This window comes from Vanellus vanellus (assembly GCF_965231255.1).
Source record: "Vanellus vanellus genome assembly, chromosome: 2".
In the NCBI taxonomy this organism is placed as follows: domain Eukaryota; kingdom Metazoa; phylum Chordata; class Aves; order Charadriiformes; family Charadriidae; genus Vanellus; species Vanellus vanellus.
The window spans coordinates 25,877,848-25,899,511 of record NC_138906.1 but is presented as its reverse complement, the minus strand read 5'-3'; the positions used below and the strand labels follow the sequence as shown (position 1 = coordinate 25,899,511).

Below are 21,664 nucleotides of genomic sequence, written 5' to 3'. Positions count from 1 at the left end.
GCTGGAAAAACTTGAAAGTAAAAGGTGGGCCAAGAGGACTAAGTGAGATTAAATCGCAAGAACTGAAGATACATTTTTTTTAACTTATCTATATTTTGTCTTCTTTGACACAATGGTAAAGCTTCTTTTACAAAACCATATGCAAGCTTCACAGTAATTAGTCCACTTTAAGAAAGTTTTATCCTATGTGTGATAACAGGTCAATTTGATAACACTTTTTCCTTTCTTTTTTAAACCTTGCAAGTTGGACTGTCTTCTGGGGCAACGTTCCAGGGATACAAAGCTGTTAAAGAATCCAAGCCGAGCATTAATCTGAGCTGTACCACTGTCTGATCCCATCCTGTTGCTGACATCTTTCTAACCCTTTAACACGCAGCCATAAATTTAGAGCAACCTGAGCAGGAGCGACCATAGAGCTCTCTGTGAAAGGTCTGGATGCAGTTTTTAAAGCTGTTGTTCTCCAGGCTACTGAAGCACAGGAGTTGGACCGATTGCCACATTTTATCTGCCATATCATCTAAAGAGGACCCCCCAGGTTAACGATTCTTAAAGCTTCCCTCCTGCCAGAAAAGAAAAATCCGCTCTCTACACTGAACTTTGAAATTATCTTACCTCGATAAAAAGTATCGACCAGGAAGGATGCAGTTACCCTTGTCATTAATAGGTTCCTAAAACTGGAGAAGGTTTCATACACCTGAAGAGGAAGACATGCGAGAACGGCACACAAAGTATGTTGGCAGACAGAAAGGATGCTGAAGTTTTAGAGAAAATTCTGACTTCAGTGTCTGCTTTAAAGTTAGATTTGTTATACAAATGATTTACAACGTGTTAATAGGATCGGTTCATGCTTTCTCCTTATACTTTTTTGGAGGAAAGTTGCATATAATAGGACTGAAAGTTAATAGAAGTTACAGAAACAGAAGAGAGGCTGCTCTCCCAAAAAGAGCAAATGCAGCAAAGCATTGATTATCCAATTATTTTTATCTGAATGAATTTTTTACACTTATGTGTGTTGGTAGAAGATTAGTGTTTTGCTGCATTTAATTTTTTAAAAGTAACCAAAAGGTAGTACATACACCTTTAGCACGACATTTGCCTTAATTGCCATCAATCTTAAGCCATTCAAAGAGAACAAACTGATGTGTAGCATCACATAACTAAATCTTGAGCAGATGACTAGCTTATAAAACTTGCAATACTCTCTTTACAGACTGTGCAGAAGTACTATTTTTGTGTATAAAATGTGTACACTGAATACAATAAAACTCCACCTTGCACTGGAGAAAAATAAATAAGGCCATATGCCTAAAGAGCATGGATCTCAAATACAACTTTCAGAGAGTTAGAGTCAAATCATCTTCCAAAGTCACTGTCACTTTGGGACGAGTGGCATGTGTTTGGTTTTGAGTTAGGGTTTTATTTTTTTTACTTTGTCCAGTTCATTTTGTAGTTTTACTACTAGTTAGGGAGAAAGAAAAGCAACTTTCTTCCTTTGGTAGGCAAAAGACTCAGCAAAAGATTTTTAGATAGATAAAGACAGATAGATGATAGATGGATACGTACACACCTATATACATACACATTATACATAAGCATTATGCAAGTGTACATACATTATGTAAATATATATTGTGTTGCGCTGGATCAGAGGAAAGGTCTGTTTAGCCAAATTCCCTTGTTCTAACAGTGGCAGACAGTTGATGCACAAGTAGGCGAACACCTACTTCACTACCTACAAGGTGAATATTATCCATTATTCTGATGTGATAATAAGTCTGTTCTGCTGAAAATTTCGTTCCATAGTAACATCCAATTTCAGTAAGCTTAAACAGTTTGGAAATCACACACACAGATGTTTAAAAGAAGGGGGGAAGAAAATGCAATGTAACGTGACTGTTTTACATAATAACTATGCAAATGTCAGGTGGAAAGACTCAGTGTAAAGATAACATTTGTCTTACTATAACAAAAAACTAATGTGCTAACTTCTGTCTGTATGCTACTGCACTAATTAACAACACACTATTTCAACTGGGTTGCAACAAGGTATGGCATTAACTGCAGAAAATTACTTCATGTTCAAGAGCAAATGATTTATTTTCCAAGTGACAATCTGTGGGCAGGGACATGGAGTTCCAGCTTTCCCAAACCTGTGTGTGTGTCATCTTTCTCATCACAAGGTGCAGAGGATTTCAAAGGTACAGGAAACACAAAATGGATAACATACCATTTGCGGAGTATTATTTGGTGATCTTCACCAAACACTGAAGCTGGTATCTGCCAGAGAGCTGATAAAGATTCTGAAACTAATCAAAACACAAGCTAATACCCCAGGGCATTATAAACAAAGTCTTTCAGGTCACATTTTGAAAAATGTAATTTCTGAGACAAATAAAGGACTTTCACGTGAGCAGAAGCAGTGATACAGACTGCAAGCCTCAGCCATGTACCTTCTGTAAGACGTCATTTCCCAACCTGATGACTACAGAGGACTTTAAACAATGAAAGGGAAGAGACTAAATGGAAGCCTATCTCTAATTCAGTTTCTCTACTGCTCAAAAGTACAAAGTGCAAATTGAAGGTAGCATACTTCTACCAGAGTATCTTAAAATAAAGCTTACAGAAAGCAGAGCCAAAACTGAAACAGAACTACACAACTGTAGCCAGTATGACCCAGAGGGCATTAGCATGCACAGGAACATCCATAGAAACTGAAATGTCTGTTCATACCGGTATAATCTATACAGCAGCAGAATTTCCAGAGAATCGGGTTATAATTCAGTAAGAGAGAATATGTAGCAGTCCTCTGACACGGGAAGCAAAAGAAGTAATGATCAGAAGAGGAAGCAGCAAGGGCATCTGCTACACAACATCAGGACTAGAAAAAAAAAATGAAACCCAAACCCCTTTGTCAATTCATGTGTAATTCAAAACCAGAGAATGACAAATTCCTGCAACTAACCACACAGACATATGCTCAATGAAATGTGCATCAGAACATCTCCTGCCTGAGGCAACATATTCAGGCTCTGGGGGAAGGGGAGCGGCTTGATCATATCTCTGCCTTGGATGTTTGAACTTAGGTCTGCAGGGCAGGACCAGGTGTGACCTGTGATCAGCAGAGGGCTAACACCACCTTTTGCTGTGAAGTTCTGCTCTTCCCTGTTCATTGACATGAACACTGACATTACTCCACAAGTTATTCCTTACCAGGTGCTCTTCGGATCACTCCTTGTGAGGGAGAGTCAAAAATGACTAACAATGCCTCCAAGCAGAAGGAAGAACCGAGATCACAGAACAAAGCTATAAAAACCACGGAGACTTACAGGAAGTTGAGAAATGAGAATTGGTTTTCAGGAAATTCCTATGCACCTACCTTTAACATGTGAGATGTCCCCAGTAAGTGTCTGAGTCAGCACAAGAGAATATCAATATCAACTGATGGTATCAATACAGACTGGGGGATGAAGGGATTGGGAGCAGCCCTGCTGACAAGGACTTGGGGGCATGACCATGAAAAGCTGGACACGAGCCAATAATGCACACTTGCTGCACAAAAAACCAACCATATCCTGGACTGCATCAAAAGAAGTGTGGTCAGCAGGTCGAGGAAGGTGATTCTCCCCCTCTACTCGGCTCTCATGAGACCCCACCTGGAGTACTGTGTCCAGCTCTGGAGCCCTCAGCACAGGAAAGACATGGACCTGTTGGAGTAGGTCCAGAGGAGGGCGACAAAAATGATCAGGGGGATGGAACACCTCTCCTATGAGGACAGGCTGAGAGAGTTGGGGTTGTTCAGCCTGGAGAAGAGAAGGCTCCAGGGAGACATCATTGCCGCCTTTCAGTACTTAAAGGGGGCTTATAAGAAAGATGGGGACAAATTTTTTAGCAGGGCCTGTTGTGATAGGACAAGGGGGAATGATTTTAAACTAAAAGAGGGTATAACTAGACTAGCTATAGGGAAGAATTTTTTTACGCTGCGGGTGGTGAAACACTGGCACAGGTTGCCCAGAGAGCACTGGAAACATTCAAGGTCAGGTCGGACGGGGCTCTGACCAGCCTGATCTAGTTGAAGATGCCCCTGCTCACTGCAGGTTGGTTGGACTACATGGCCTTTAAAGGTCCCTTTCAACCCAAACTATTCTATGATTCTATGAAGATTACCAAAAGCGTATGTTGAGCTAGAGCTCTAACCAGCAGCATAGTAATAGAGGAAGCATTAAAATCATTTACATAAGAAAATACTGGGGTCACAAGAGATTGCATAGATGCAGTAGAGTACCAGCTCTCTGGAAAACAACAAGATGCCAGTAACACAGTTTCAAAAAAGTCTGCTTCAAAATTCTGGAAGCAAAGCAAATAAAAACTGTCAATTTTAATAGAACAGAAGTACATAAAGCATTAACAGAAATTAGTAATCGTTTAAGAGGAACAGTAAAGGAACAGTAGGGAACAGAAGATAAGAACAGTAGAGATGGGGAGTGACTTAATACCACAAAAAAAAAAAAAAAAAAACTTAAGGAAAGACTTTCAAAAAAAGTTATTTAAATTGACAGTTGTGGTGCCAAACAATCATCAGGCATCACGCACAAGTAAACATGGTGCAAACCGCTCCATCCATCCTTAATGATTGTAAAAGTTTTATGGTAAGAACTTCTTGTTATGGGCTCATCTGGAACACGCTGGAGACATCTTTAGCAGCAGCTATATAATGCCAGGCAATGATGAAAAAGCAAATTTGGTTTTGCTACAGATGGTTACACTTTAAAATGTAACCTTTTCTAAAAAAGACAGAACCCTAGAGGCATGACATCTTATCCGTTAAATTCACATGGGTCAAGCAAAGCTCATCTACAGAAAATGAATCTCTGTCATTTCTTCTTAGAAGTCTGACAGGATTCAGTCCAACTTCTGTATGGAGGACAGAAGATGTCCAGAAGACAGAGCAAAACAAAAAGAAAGAAAGAAAAAGAAAAAAGGCAGCAATCAACCTTTTAAATTATTTCACGCCAACTAATATTTGAAGTGTTACATCCATTCTGCTAAGATCTGTAGTCTTCAACTCAAAGGTCACATTATTATGGATTTCTCTTGCCAAAGCATAACAGAAATAGTTTTTCAATAATTTTGAAGGTCTTTGGGGGAAAATCTGTTCTGGGCATTATGCATGAAAGATATGACATTTTATTTATCTAGTTTCTTTCAAAATACTTGAGAATAAAACAACAATGATGATGTGTTGCCAAACCCTTCTCAGTTGTTTCTGTCTCTTCTCTCTGTATCTCACACACACAGTTTCTGACGTAGAGAGAAATGGTATTTTTACTACTTGATTTTAAAAAGAGATTTTTAAAATGTAAACAAAATCTGTCAAATCTGATCTGTTTCTCTAAAACCCAAATCTAAAAATCAAAAAGGCAATTCATGTGGTTTCCTAAACTTCATGGGAAAGAATTCTTCTTCACAAATAAGCAACCCTCTGCAAAATCTGCAACACAAGCATTATAGCAGCTGTAATGCCATACCAGGATCAGGAGAGGAAAATGCTTACAAACCCCGTAAGACACCCTGGCTATGACCTCAGAGGAATTTCAAAATATATTCTTTTTCAAGTTGTATTTGCTTATTCTATTTTGTACATAACACTACAAATATGTATGGGAAACATCTTTCATAGGCGGCATGAGCTTTTTGTTTTGTTTCCAAGTAATCAATTCCTTCTTAAGCAAGAAAACATTTATCTGGCATTATTAATGCCAGTATTTTGTTCACACACAGGTGTCAGGACTGTGCACTTACAGAGCTGGGGCTGGAGTGCCGCCTGACTTTAGGCGATTCCTTCCCTGCAGATGAAGTTTTGAAGTTAATGCAAGCGTTGTTCTCCGAATGAACCCTCTTCACTTGATTAGTTGGTTTCTCAAATGGATCAAAACTACTCTGCGTCCTCTGAACCCGGACTTTTTTATCCTCAGGAATTGTATCCAGAGGTTTGATCACTGAATCCATTCCCTGGCAGTTCCGTGTAGACATCTTTGTGACACATATCTGAAAGGAAAAAACAGCATTCGTTGACTCTAACAGGCTTAAAGTCGGTGTCAATCCATACATCAGGCAGCATCAAAAAAGGCATTGGACTTCATAAACATTCGTTTTCTATTTCTACATTAAAATTGCAAACACCACATGCATTTTACATAGGGGACACACACCACAGTCATAACAATAAAAAACCCATCTTTGTACAGTGTACTAAAAGATACTTAAAAAGAATACAAAAGAGAAACATACATAAAATTCATACATTTCTATTTCCTTGTACAACGTGTTCTTAGCAAAATGCCACTTCACTTCTTTCTCCAATCTAGCCACCAATATCTGCAAGCGATATTGACTTCCATTTGTTTAAAATTGGATGAGACTAAACTTAAATAAATGACAGTAGTTTGTGTGTGCACTTTGGTGCTGGCCTGCCAAAGATCCAATATGGTATGTTATTGTATTTTTAAGTAATGCTTATACAGTGTTATTATTATTATCACCATATGTCTCAGAAAATCAAATCAGTAAATCAATTCCCAGGCACTGAAACGTGAGACTGCAGCTTAATGGCACACTAAAGCACAGAAGTTCAATTCTTTGTTACTGTGAAGTATGACTCTGCCAAGCCCCGAAGACTGCAACTTGCTGCCTAAGCTACCAAAATACACTACTGCTAGTTCAAAAGAGCTAAATGAGCAGAACGGCGAGTTTAGATACTCCAGTCATATACATCTATGTTTTTAATTTTAATACATTCCAATGTACAAGACTTTTTTTTTTAAATCACACAGTTGGTGGGGGTTATATTTGAGGCCTCAACTTCTGTTTTACCTGTAAGAGATTCGACTTTTACTTGGGAAGAAAAGAAAAAATTTTATCTCTCAGGCTACAGGGAAAGGCTATGAACTGTGATGCAAGCAGACCCAAGAGGCTCCCTAAACCATAAGGCAAATCAAAAGAATCTACAATGTACTTTTTCCAAGATACTTGCAAGTATTTAAGGATAAACAGTGTTAATTTGCTGTCAACCATACTGCTCACATACATACAATTAAAGCATAATGTTCCATTTAAGCACCTACAATCTAAGCATTTTTGAAACCCTGCTTTCAGAAAAAAGTAAACATGAAAAAATAGAAAGAAATATTTAACATTCCCATTTAATCAGGTCTCTTGCCCAATAACCCAGAGTAACTCCAGTACAAACTTCTCCAATAAATTATTCTTTGCCTTCTTTTCCCTGAGGAATTTGGTGCCTTGAAATCCAACTTATTTCAATTGTTTATAGAAATACTGGCTGGTTATACCTTGTGTTTTTGAAGGCTTGTGGTTTTGATGATCCACTGTAACTGTAGATCAAAGATTTCTTTTCTACATTAAAAATTCAAAGTACTCTTCCTGCACAGTGCCATCTGGCCAAGCTATCATACGTCGGGTCAACTCTAATGATGGACATTACTAGATTTGCAACCAGGCTTTACAAGGGTTCACATTTCTTCTCATTAACGTGGTCTCCAAGACTAAAACTTAACCAGTTTTAACTGAGAAAAGGAAGAGCCTCTTCTTCCTTCCGAACGATGATTCCCTCTCAGGCCAAAATTAAGGCAATTATGTAATTTTGGTCTATTACTTCAGAGAGAAAAGATATATTATTTCAGAGAGAAAAGATAAAGAGCTGCTGCACAAAGAATTTTTAATTAGCCTTTCTGTAAAATTAATTGGCTTCTTTACCCTAAAACAAATTACATGCACAGACATGCACCCACAGACTTCCCACCATCCTCTCCAGATTCGTGTTCTTGCAATACTTGCTACCAACGAGGATGTTTGAACATGATGTAAACTGAAATTACTATTAAAATAGCAGCACTTCCATTTTGCTTAATCAACATGGATGCAAATAAATCAGTAATATTTCTCAGTCTAGGAAATCCTATGATCTAGAAAACAGGGGCAGGAGACAGAGAGGAAAGGTTCAAAAGCTGTACTTGACTTCCTTTCAAATTACCAAAGGCTACCTGTAGCTGGTTAAAATGTTTGGAATCCACAGCTATAAACATAGTATAGATAATAATGCCATGTGTGCTGCTTCTAGGTTCTTCTTCCACTGCAAAATCTCCACGTCTAGTTATAAGGTGGGCTAAGTAAGCGTTGCATTAAAAAAAAAAAAAAAAAACAACAAAAAAACCCCACCAAACATTCAAGACATCTGTTACTATTGATCATCTCTACTGGAAGCAGTAATAGTTTGGAATTAGACATTGAAGGGAGACGCTTTAACCGCCAGCTCGCTTGACTGAATCTGGAGTCAGATAAAAATCCCCACAATCATCTTCTAATAGCCAACTTCTAACTTGCAAATGACTAAACTCAAGACATACACCAACCAGCCCCCCGCTCAGAAGTCAAACACCTCCGTGGATGCACAGGCTGAACACCAGCATCACCAGTGGAAAAGACTGAAGGCCACAGAGAAGTGCAAAAGCAGGGGCTGCTCCCCGTGCTCGTCTGCCTGCTCTGCAACTGCAGCGCTTCTCCTGCCAGCGCTGGCAAGGGCTTTCATTCACCACTCCTCTCTCACCTCTATCAATAGTTCCCTAGCAGAAATAAAACATTGTCTCTCCAAGTGACCGCTGACCACAGAGCACTGTGAAGCCAACGGAACCGAGCTTACGCTGTTGTTGAAGAGTACACATTTCCAATCCATCTACCCCGCCTATAAAATTTTGAAGAGAAACAATATTTAAGCAGCTGTTTTACATTCTGACTTTGATAGGTGAAGTCCACCATCGCGCTGAAACTGCTCCGTTAAATCTGAAAGGAGCGGGTCTAAAACACCAGTACTGAACACTGGCAGTAACTTCAAAATTCCACAGCTTAAGGTTGCAGTAAACTCCTTGGTAGTTTCAGGTTTCCCTCCATCAGCAAGAGCTAAACTACCACAACAGCCTTGCTTTTGCCCCTGGGCGGCGGGTGCACTGACCTGCCACTCCTGTGCTCCAGCTAAAGGTAGAACTAATTCTATAAGGACTTATCACGCAAAAAAGCAAAAGTGTACTGAGCAGGACTGATGCCTAACATATGTTGCAGATCTTCCTGTGCATACAAATGATCTTAGATATCACTGGGATGACCAGACCGCTTTTAGGAACGCTACCGGTTTGAATTTTTCTATTACGCTAATTCAGCCTTTTAAGCATCATTTTTCCCTTGTACTGCATAACAAAAGTGATTTGTATAAATTTCAGCCTCTCAAATGATATATACAAATACTTAGCAACAGAAGCTTTTACAGGTCCACTGTCTACCAGCTGGTAGTTCCTTGCTGGTAGTCAGGAGAAATCTAACCCACCTTCTCACTTCCAGCTTTCTTTTTGCATAAAAGAGTAAGTACAATTTTCCAGTTAAAGTGAGGTATTTGTCACAAAGAACACAGGTTCGTTTTCAGCCTCTTAGATGCTCCCATGTGATCCTCTGGGCTAGTAAGAATTTTCTTCTGAGGCCATTTTTCCATGTGTAAGACAGGATCTTTCTTTTTACCGCATTTCATCTGTTTTATCTACATAAGCCACAGGTTCGTCAGCATGGGGACTATTCTTTCAGTAACCCGACATGCAGAACAACCCTCATGCACTCCAATAAAGATGACAAAGTCATCCAGAAAGCAGTGGAAACTATCTCTTGCCAGCGCAGCTTCAAGAGTGGATGAGTATCTGCTTTAGCTACAGTGACCAGAATGAAAAACAAAGTTAAACAAGTGTAAGAGCTCATGACATATAGGAAGTCAATCTATATGATTCAACGCCCCTTCTTGCCCTTGCTCTATAAATCTATGTAATGCTGTACTTAAAACAGTAGAGCCCAGACACTCATTGAGATGCTGTGAATGCCACCACAGTCTAAAACCAGTGCTCCATGAAGATGTGATCAATGGCATCTTAACTGTTACAAGGACTTACCCCAAATGTATGTAGAGACAATACAGGTGATATCTTGGCTTGTCATACACAAGATGACAATTACGCTTTACAAAATGCAATCAAGAGAAAGAGGAGGCAAGTACTTTTCAGTGTGAATGCAATATCCATTTAAAGAAACTTCTATCTAGCAAACAACATGAGCCATTAAACACTTTTAATTACTGTTTCTTTAACAAAAGTCCTCATAGAAATAAACATTAAGGTATGTAAAAACTTTAAGTGATTCTTTCCCCATCAGCAGTTACTGCCATGATTTGGTACTTCTCCCACCATAAACTACATTCAAAGCATAACTTTCAGAAGTATAAACTATGTCAGAAACTGTTTGGCTTTTAAAAGTGGTACAATGAAATCACAGTTACTACTTTCAGAAGAGGTATTTCTGCCAGCAGATCTCATAATTATAGGGAGGACAGAAATGGGACCTTTGTTTATGCTTTCTCTCTTCTTTATAGGAAACAGGATTTAAAAATAGGCCAATCAACAACATTTAGCAACTATAGATTATTACAAGTGGAACAGGCAATACACCAAAAAACTCTGTCATGTAAGGATTGTTCAAGCGGACATTCCCTTCCTTCCCGATCTTCCATCAGATAGTAAAGGCTCAAAAAAATCACTGGCTGATTCACCACCTCTGACTTTGGATACATTAGGTGGCCCAGACATGAAACATAAGAGAGGTGCAGCTGCTTTCTTCCACCTAAGTTTCCACCTGGCAGGAATCCCAACGGTGATAACTCAGAGAAGCATGCTGAAAAACAGATGTTGGCAAAAATGGTGGCAGAGGGGCAGGGACATGGGGTATACAATAAAAAAAAAAATCTTACATGGAAAAAAGGTAAAGCAAAACAAAGGCAATGGTATGTATGGTATTCACATCAGCAAACTTTACTTATAGGACATTCATACCCCATGTCTCTGCTTTGGCTCCAAGATGAAAGTCCTACAAAGCCTAAACTAGACTCCAACACCCAATCCCCCTTTGGAAGAAGTCCTGCTCTTCTCCACAGGGAACAGAGGGGTCCTACAGAAACTCATTTTTTGTGTTTGAAGTTCCTGTTTGGAAAAGCACTTCCAAAGCAGAACTTGGAAACTGTCCAGGGACTCAGTGTCTTCGTGGGAAAGGACTTAATCTGAAAATAGCAATGACTGTTCCTACCCAGTGAGGTAGAAGTATTAATAGTTGAGAGTCCCTGACCCCAGCCTTGGAGAAAAGATGCCTGTCAGCCCAAGTGTGGTCCAACAGGAGCACCTCTCCATGAACATCCTGCCCATTACATTTCTCACGTAAGGATCGTTAATGTTAAATACACAATTGTATTCCCCCAAGTTGTTTGACACTCTGCTGCCAAACAGAATTCCAATACTCCAAGTAGTCACCAGACCAACCACTGGTTTCTCATCCATTCTCCACACCCTGATAAACAAGATAAACTCACTTTTTTAATTTCTCCACAATTATTTACACAGTCTCAACTAAAGGGGTAAGACAAAATGAGAGATGATGAGACAGAAGTCACTGCACCACTTAAACCCTACAGCACAAAGACCTGCCTTGCAGTTGCCTGAAAAGCAACTTCCAATATTACTTGAGCTATCACAGATTCTGGCAATGTAAAGCAAAATAAAAAGCAGCCCCACAAAAGTTAGTGCAGTTTGGTATTAAAAGTTATTTTAGTGTTTCTCTGTGTGTTTTTATTTATTTAAAGTAAAAAGAGTCATTGCCACATACCCAGAACACTAAAGAAAGGGCATTTCAAAATTCCTAATCTTAGAACCACAAAAAGAAGAGCAACATGGTTTCATACTTTGCAACTTTCTTAGTTGCTGATCAGAATCAGAAGATAATGCACAACAGACAACAAAACAGCTTGGACAGTCTTTTTTCCCCCTCTCATCCTAATCAGTCTCATGATCAATTTGAGAAGATCCCAAGGCTGCTCTAGGATAAACAGGCTTAGTCATCATTACATCTGTAATGACCACTGGCCACAGTTTCCTACATTCCCTACCCTAACATCACAGTATTTGTCTCATCTCAAGACATAATGTCTGCAAATAGCTGAATTTCCCATAAAGATTACTGCTGAAGTTAAGAGACTGAAATCACAAGAAGTGTACTTTCGTTCCATGCATAAAGTCCACAATAAGCCCCATTATACAAATAACAAGCAGTATAACCATTCATAGAACGAGTTCTAAGTAAAGATGTCTTTTTGAATCACCTTATATCATTTCAAGCAATAGCGTTTAATCTGCATTTGGGAATAATGTAAAAAAAAAAAAAAAGAAATGGTTTATCAGATTTAGTTATTGTGGTACAGATTCAACACAAGATTTTTTTCACTTCATCTCTGTCAGCAAAATTAAGAGGTCCCAAACAAACCGGATTCATAGAATTAAAGGTTGCTGGATTAACTAATTTACTGTTTAAAGTAATCTATCATTTAAAGAGCGAGAATGATCAGTTAAAACATGTAAGTAATTTATAGCCCTTACGGTTCATGAATTTTAAAAGACTCATGAATGTCCCCTGAATTAATCACCTGTTAGGGTACTTAGTAAAAGACAGGCTGTTCCATATGAGTGGAATTTATTCCTATGAATAAAGATATCCTCAATAACAAAGAACAATCAGCTTTGGCACAACAGACCCGATGTCCTACCACACAGAAGAAAAAAATCTTAAAAAAGTTTGCATAGTGTAAAGACATACTACTCCGAAGCTCATCACGTCTTCTAGGAAGATGCATTATACCTTGTTATTAATTCCTGCACGTAACATCCTACAAATGTTTACTATGGTCATCCAGTACCTATGAACTTATGTAAAATATTAGAACACTGTCAATCCATCTTCTACTCTCTATTGGTCATTGCCACTGTGTGCATCCAGGGAAAAAGTGGTCGGTTGGGTAAATACCAGGGCAAACATCCAAAATTCTTACCGAAAAATCAGAACAAAAAACCTGAATTGACCATTTGTATTGTTCCAAGAGAGCAGTATGAAAGGACCTGATATAGGGGAACCCAAGATCTAGCACCTGTGACACAAAAATAAATAAATTACTGAGTGACTTGAGGCAAGGAAATCACTTAACCTCCAAAAAATCTATTTTTCTGTTTATAATAACGATCCTGCCACTATCACAAGCAGAAACTGGGAGCACTAATTAATTTCGTAAAGCACTTGGGCTTTTTTAAGTGAAATCTTATGAAGATATAGATTATAATTTGTAGAGCCAAAGCCCTCTGGAAGGTAGCACAACAATCTCATTATTACAGACTTAACACTTGTATTTAACTGACAGATGTATAAAGAAAAAATCATAAATAGCCAAGTGACTACTAACCTAACAGCTGAACTGCTGAGAGCACAAGGCCAGCATTAATTTTCACTGAAAAAAATCCTATCTGGATATGAGTTTTCATTATCTTTTATAAGCATGTTATTTTCTATCGTGCCTTGGTACCATGGCAATTGAGAACAACACAAGTCATCTGCAGATTCTGGCAGCACTGGAATTTGACATTTGCTACTTATAAAACACAATTTGGGAATGTTCTGGAGTATTATAAGCAGCTTTGTTCAAAATAAAAATGCAACTGTCTGGAGAATCATTCTCTTTGGAGAACAAAGCAGTAGGGCGGCTCTCTCTTTTTATAACCACAGGTCTTCTCCGCTTCTTCTTGGCCCAACTGGTAGCACTCTCCATCTCCCCTGAGAAGACAGGGTCAGCAATAGACTGCTGCACCCAAAACAGAAACACAAACAGGTCGAGAACAGAGTGAGAAAGCTACAAGACGGGAAAAGATCAAGGAAGAACAAGCGAAGAGATAAGGGAGTGAATAAAATTGTGGAAGGGGAAATAGAGCATGTAATGCTGCATGACATCACCAGCGAGTTCACACTGGAACTACCAGTGCAATCAGGCCCAAATCTGAAAGAGGTCCTTCAGCACTCACCCTTCCCTGTAATCATCGGCACCAGCTCTTTGGTTTGAACATTTGACAGACACAGCTAAAAAGAGCAGCAAGAAAACTTGAATAATATAGAAAAATAAGGGGGGGGGGGGGAGACGACAGACAACAAAGGACAAGAAGCAGAGTAACAATCACACAAGGAAGGAAAGAAGTAAGATGTGAGGAAGAAATTATTATAAAATACCCATTTCTTTTCCTGCCCTGATGACCTGTGGTTTCTCTCTGGTAACCTCTGGGGGGTAACAAGCTCAACTGTTTTCCAGAGCTATAATTCATATTCTTGGGTATTATTTGTTCAGCTTTATTTGGATGCAGAGATTGCTAGCAGTACCAGCTATGAACTAGCAAACGCAACAGAAAACGGAGCTTGAGACTGAAAATGGTATCCAGAGACATGGTATGCTCCGTGCTGTACCTAGCACAAACTTACTCATACATATCCCACAGCCCATCTCGAAGGCACTCTCCAAAAACGGCTGTTTTATTTCTGAAGTCAAAGCTGATGTTAAACCAACTGCCTTTGTCATATGAAAGAAGGCAAATATAAAAAGGTCACTGAAGTGCCAGATGGAAGAATTTTTGAACTGGAAGCTCTGACATTAATTCTCTGTGTTTGTCTGAAACACTGAACTCAATGAGCAGATTAAGTGTCTGTGCTGAATTGCCAAGTGAGAAACAAGTCACTCTCACAGAAAAGCCAACTGATCAGACTTGGAGCAGGAATCCCAAGATCATACAAATTTGAAAAGAAGTTTAAACACCTGAATCAAGGAAAAATGAAGTTTGATACTGGAAGTTATATGGGCAGTGCTTACACAACTCTTTCCTCTCCTTCTCCCCTCCATCCCACGAACCCTGCAATATAGCACATATTTATTCTACTAAATTAATACCTAAAAATTAGAATAATTACAGAATCAAGCACAATCCGGGGAGTCAGGCATTACTGCACATGATTGTATGTCCCTTAGACATGGCTGGGGCATGTCCCTTAGACAAGGTGGAGCTGAAAACTTCTAAAATTAATATTTTTTTCTGTTCATAGCACAGTTTAACTTCAGAAAAGTGAGCTTTCAGTCCATTAAAGTTGATGTTCCTCTCCTCACAGGCAAAAAAGGTCTGATTCTGAAGAGAATCCAGATTAGACTTTAGGTCTATAAAAGCCTACAAATGTCCTCAAAAAGAAATCCTGTTCTGCAACAACAGTCATCAGGAGGAGTCACCCAAGGACAGGGTCTCAGCTAAAGGTCGTGCAGAAGTCCTGGCAGCCTGTAACACACATTAAAAGAGACAGAAACTCAATGGAGCTGATCTAAACGCGGGGTTTGCTCTATTTCTGTACTTATGCCCCAAATGACAATAACTGTGTTAGTATTAAAGCCTAGCAAAGAAATTCTTCCTTTTACTTGTGCAATGCGCAGGTTTGTCACAAAGCAGTATATAATACAGCATTGAAGCTTCTCCTGCAATTACAAACAGGTCGCTGCTTCCATTAGCCTGGTTCAAGACTTGGGGCATCCAAAAGTAGGAGGGTCATTGCTCCAGTAAACCAGGCAGGAGGACACAGGAGTGGATCAGCAGAGGTGTCGGCGTGCGAGAGGCGGCTTCTGTCCCGGGCATGAGCCAGCGACTTCTTGGTAACCAGCAGAGCGGTGGAGAAAGTGTCTGAATATAAACAGTCTCCCATGAAATTGTGACAGGTGGTTTCTACACTTTTTTACTTAGATACCCATTTGTATCTGTTGTCTATCCTCCTCTGTAACCATATGAACAGCATTTAAAAATAAAGATTAAAAAAGTATTTTCAGTTCCTTTCCCATATCAGCCTCCTGCTCCAACAGATGGCTACATGTGCCAGTGCAAGTTTATACAGTTTTCATAAGTGCATTATTAGTAGTTTTGTATGAATATAATATTAAGTCTTTCAGAGTTTACAGGTTTATAATTTTATTCTATCCTCCAACACTCCCCCCGATCATGAAGTTATCAAAGGCGCATCCATAAATGCAGTAAGTCTTCCCACTGCCACGTTCAAGCGTGAGAAATCTTGAGAGACTTGACAGCAAGCCTATTCTTGCTAAATTCTGAGGCTGTCAGTAAGGCTTTAAAGAAAATAAAGGGTAAACAACTCCATGACTTGAAAATAGGTTCTACTCAGCTCCTTTAGGCTCCTTTGCCTATCCTAGTAAGTCTCTTGATTGTTTTACAGGAGTCACCAAGTACTTCTGTTGCAAAATAAAAACAAGAATTGTTCTTCTACAAGCAGGGACTGCAACAGAAATACTGCTATTGGTCAGATCTGGTCATGTAGCTGATAGTTTAAGGCTTAAGCCCAACTACTCAATTAAGAAGTGAACTAAATTCTTCTCTCTGGCGAGCCTGAAGTCAGATGAGATAATGAGATATTTCATCTCAATTTAACTCAAGATAAAAACTTAATTTCTAATTACAATGAACCAGAGAGTTGTTTCAGACTGAAAAGTCAGACAACGATAGTTTAAGAACTGAAGACCAACCTTCATATATGTGCTGAAGTGCACTTTTTTATGAAACAAAAAGGGGAAGGGGGCAGGTTACACTGTCATCTGTGCAAATTATGTGCATTTGCAGATGGAAAGGTTTTACAAGCATTTGTTGTCAGATATGACAACCTTCATTGCACTGAAGCAGGATGTTGTATCATCCTTTACAAATCAATGGGAGTCTCACATCATCTTCAGCAGACTCTTAAAAAGTGCTTCCTAAGAAATAATTCAAGACTAGAATGATAAATTAGTTTGGCTCTTCTTCCTTCATTCAGACCAATGCCTTCATTAAAAAAAAAAACACAAAAATTTTCTTATTTCATTCCGTTCCCTCTTTTCTGCATTTGTTCTTCTCTCCTTCCCTTCCTTCTCTTCCAAAGTTCCTTTTTTACTATCTTTAGCAAAAGGTAGGGGGAAAACTAGGTAATGAGAGTATTTTACTTCATTCTGCTAATGCATTTCAAAGTTTCATTCTAGTACCAAGAAAGGAATCTCTCCTGCTCTTAGGTGCTTCATCCCTGAGGTCAACAACCCTACAGCTTGAGAAATGCAGCTTCCAAGGCAGATCCAATGTCACAAGGAAAGACAAGCTCTCTGAGCCATTCTAGATCTGCTCCCTTACGTATTATCTTCCAAACCACTGAATTTGACAAAGTATTCTCCATCAAATCAGCACACTATAAAGGTATAGACAGAAAAAGAGCTTCAACTTTGTCATTATTCTCTTATGCGAGTACTCTTCAGAGATTTGAATAACCTATATTCCAGCTCAGTCTCCCAGAAATCTTAGTAACAGCCATCCACAACCTTTCTGCCATTGTTTTCTTTCATGGAAGTTTCAGAGTTCAGATGAGAATGACACATCCAGCTTCACAAACAATTAAATGAAGAGAGTTATCATCTGTGTTTGGATCTCATATACACCTGACTTCTTTTTTTTAACTTATTCCTTTTCCTTTTTTTTTTTTTCTTCAGATAAATGACCTGGTTACAGAATTCTACAAAAGTTGAAAGAAAAGTCTTAAAGGAATTTTCTAGCAGCTACTGCAGGTTTGTCAGACTTGCAGTAGCACAAAACTTTCAAAGCAAAAAGGTGTAAGAAAGCATACTGAAACTTGCTTCTCAGTACATAACATGCTACACTGGAAAAAAATAGCATGCAAAAAAATGGCTACAAACATACCACGTCCATTCAGAATTTTGTCAGGGGACGTAATGAAAATTGTAGCATCTGAAATTATTCAGAATGTGAAGAACACGCTAGTATATCTTTTCTTGCAAAGACGCATAAAACTTAAAATGGAGAGGTTTCAAACTGATAGTGAGAAGAGCTCATTATAAGGACAACTATAATTTTATAAGAATTCTCTGGACAGCATAGCCATAATGCTCAATTTTCAAAAAACTAGGTATTTAAACAGAGAAGTGAAAATCAGTGCTATGGTTTTGATGTGTTCAAGTAAAAACATGTTCTGCAGTAGACTTACGACTGTGCTCAAATCAATTCTAAAGAAAAAGCTATAACTGTATGAAACAGTCAAGCCTTCTGCAATTGGTGGCAATTTGCGCCTCCAAAGCTGTGAGTTCATCTTTAATCACTTTCAATGAACAACAGATCCCAAGAATCAAATTGGTCAAAAATCACATCGTTAAAGTTAGAGCATCAGTGAGAAGTCCTCCACCCTTACAGCACATTATGTTTCTCATGAAAATACTTCACAAAACTGAGACTGACTACAGATATTTTGCACAGCTTTTCCTGCACAGTTGCCTACCAGAAGTATAATCGCATTTTATAATTACATAATTTTATGTATCTGGACTACTTTGTCAAATACAGGGAAATCCTTGCGAACTTGCAAGTTACAGGTAGTGATTCCACCACTTTCCTGGGCAGCAGCAAAACTAACCACCCCTATCACTGAGCTGTAGAACTTTCCACACAAATCTTCTGCACAACATTAAAATAATATTTCTATAGCCAGTGTTTATCAACTGAACCCATTTGTTCATTAAAAACCCCACTATTTACAGGGAAATCCGGACAAGCATAATTTACATGTATTCTCTACAGGCTTAAATAAATTTTTTTTGCACTTGCACAAAGATTTAATAAACTGGGAGAGGACATACTCAAACGTACTAAGCCTGTAGACCAAAAAGCATCAGAAATTACTTAAATGAAGCTGAGCTTTCACAATAAATGAACAGGCATTGTGCTTTTTTTCTAGTGGTTTTATTTCCTCATTGCTCACTCGGCAACACTTGGCATTTTGCTCTTCAGGTTACTTGTATACAATTTAATATTAAACTATAAACATCCTACACAGCAAAACTGAAATACAACTAACATGAATCCTATCCAATTTCCAGGACAGAATCATACAGGCTGCGTCAAAAGCTTGCTGATGTGATGTTTGCTACTAGCTTAGAGTACTTTACATTTCTATAACATCTAGCTGAATTTTATCACAAATCTTTTTCAATCAGAAGCTGCAACTGATCTCCCAGTCAGCAGGATGAGATAGCAAGTTCTACTGTAGCGTTAACTTACCCAAATTCTAATAATAAATTCTAAAAATTTTGCAAAAGGAAACAAAAGTGTTTTCACACCATTTCTGACTAGCACACCATCACAGAGTAAGACAATTCACAGAGAAAACTGCATTCTCTGTGGGCCAGTCCAGAACTGATACAGGAACTTCAGAGAAAGCCCATCCACTCAAAAACAAACAAAACGAGCATGATCAGAATACTACTTCAGTTGACCAGCAATAGAGGGCAAAGACCAAAAGTTACTCTTACAGAGGCAAAATGCTCTGTTTATGCTGTTGAGTCAAAAATTCTGTAATACAAAATCACGTCCCTGAATTCAACACCCAGCACTATGCTAAATTGCTATTTCGCTACTTGCTTTTTGCTAAATTGCTAAATACAGAATCATACGTAGGTTTATATTAGGGAGTGGAATGAAAGATATCAGTGAAAAATATGCCACACATGAAAAAGATGCTTATAATCAATAATTCTGACAATATACAATAAACTTATCTCAAAAGCAAAAAAGTAGTCACAGAAAGGTATTTACCAAACTATACCAAAAGCCAGAAGTCACCACGTACGTGGAAGAAGCACTTCATGACTGATGGAGCTGCTGCTGGGAGAAGTTGTCCTGACATTAATGTTGCGATAGCAGGATTAAAAAAAATGAAGTCCTTAAGAGTCTGTTCCTCAGCTAACCAACTTTCCATTCACGTACCTTCCTGCCATGGTATCAAAAGAGAAACCCAATCAAAGATATTGGAAGCCGGTCTGGACCTACCTAAGGGAACTCAAGTTCAGAAACATATTTAACTATTTAACCTGTTCTTCCCGAATTAAGAACACCAGCTACATTTTTCTTTAGTTCAGAAACAGTCTTTGGAGTACTGATATCACACAGTCTCTCCGTTGTTTCGATTAATATTTACTAAGATACTCTCCTTCATTTCAACATGGTTTGTAAGCTGTAATTATCATTGTATTGGTACCTGAAAAATTTAGGAAAATTTTAACACTAGTATTATCAAACCCAACTTGCAAACCGTGCATAGCACCGCCTGACAGCTGAATATTTTTGCCTTGCCAGGACTTCAAAGGGAAATAACCCCAACAAAGCTGTCTGGATCTGCTTGGCAGCTCCTGTGACCTTTAAGGTGCACATCTCCCCTCACATTTATAGAGAAGTCACCAAACTTTTCAGCCCGAAGCCTCACCTGACCCAGGTCGAGCATTCGCACAAGCTCTCGCCCCAGCAAATTCTGCCTGACCACGCAGGTCAGGCCAGGACTGCGTACCGAAACCTGCATGAGGCACTCACCTCAGTGGCAGCCGGCAAGCATTTCCCTTAAAGGACAAAATAATCTCTTACCTCTGGCTGCTGGAGCCCAGCAGAGCTGTGCCACTCGCTCTTGCAGTGCCCGCACCAGCTACTCCTTGGGATAGCGGCTGTTGGCTCTGCGGCCTGGTCACGGAGTCACAGAATCGTTTAAGTTGGAAAGGACCTTTACAATCATCATGTCCAACCATCAACCTAACACTGCCAAAAACACCACTAAACCATGTCCCTCAGCACCACGTCTACCCGTCTTTTCAATACCTCCAGGGATGGCGAACCCACCACTGCCCTGGGCAGCCTGTTCCAATGCTTTACAACCCTTTTGGTGAAGAAATATATTTTCTAATATCCAACCTAAACCTCCCCTGGCGCAACTTGACACTGTTTCCTCTTGTCCTATTGCTTGTTACTTGGGCGAAGAGATTGACCCCCACCCTGCTACAACCTCCTTTCAGGTAGTTGTAGGGAGTGATAAGGTCTCCCTCTCAGCCTCCTTTTCTCCAGTTCCCTCAGCCACTCCTCATAAGACTTGTGCTCTAGACCCCTCACCAGTTTTGTTGTCCTTCTCTGAACCCTAGAGATTCACGGGTCCTCTTAATAGTAAAGTCCATTTTCTTATCTGTGGCATCTCTGGCAGAAAAAAGAGCTGCCTGCCTGAGACAGAGTACCCACTCAGAGGTCAACTTTTTTGATAGCACACCCAAGCTTACAGTGTGAGGGAAAAAATGTTAAAAAATGTAGGCATTTCGGTTTAGGGTTTTTTTGTTTGGTTTTGTTTAGGATTTACACAGCAAAATAGCTAAAAAGAGATAGTTAGGTGACCATTTTTCCTACAGGACTTCAAAGGTTGGCTAACTTGATGTGACTAAGATGTGACGATGATTTTTAGTTTAGAGTTTTTTAACTCCAACTTTTTGAGGTTCCTTCTGTCTGGAGTCAGAGCCATGAAGGAGACTATGGCAATCATTCACTCCTCAGGTAAGCTCTTATCTCCTGCTCTGACAGACCACAGCCTCACTACAAAACTGACCTGCACAGAGAAGATGGTAATCTCTATAGAGCACTCAGCACTAACTGCCTATTAAACTATTTATTTCTTACGTTCCAATCTGCATTCTTAACTTTTGGGCACATTTTCCGTATTATATGATATCTCTCCCCCCCCCCCCCGGTTAATTTGGGAACTGTGTTTCACTAAATATTACCGTAGGGAATATTATTTATCAATAAAAAATGGCCAAAACATTATTGATTTC

The 21,664-nt window shown here is 39.1% G+C and overlaps 1 protein-coding gene across 2 annotated transcripts in view; it reads right to left on the bottom strand.

Moving 5' to 3' along the window:
• The window catches only part of CDK14 (cyclin dependent kinase 14), a gene marked incomplete at both ends in the record, with an annotated part of 270,287 nt that overhangs the window by 172,850 nt on the left and 75,773 nt on the right, over nucleotides 1–21,664 (bottom strand). For both annotated transcript variants that reach the window (XM_082479618.1, XM_082479619.1), the window contains one exon: nucleotides 5,800–6,045. In XM_082479618.1, coding sequence (XP_082335744.1) covers nucleotides 5,800–6,045 — 246 coding nt within the window. The remainder of the gene's footprint in view (nucleotides 1–5,799; nucleotides 6,046–21,664) is intronic.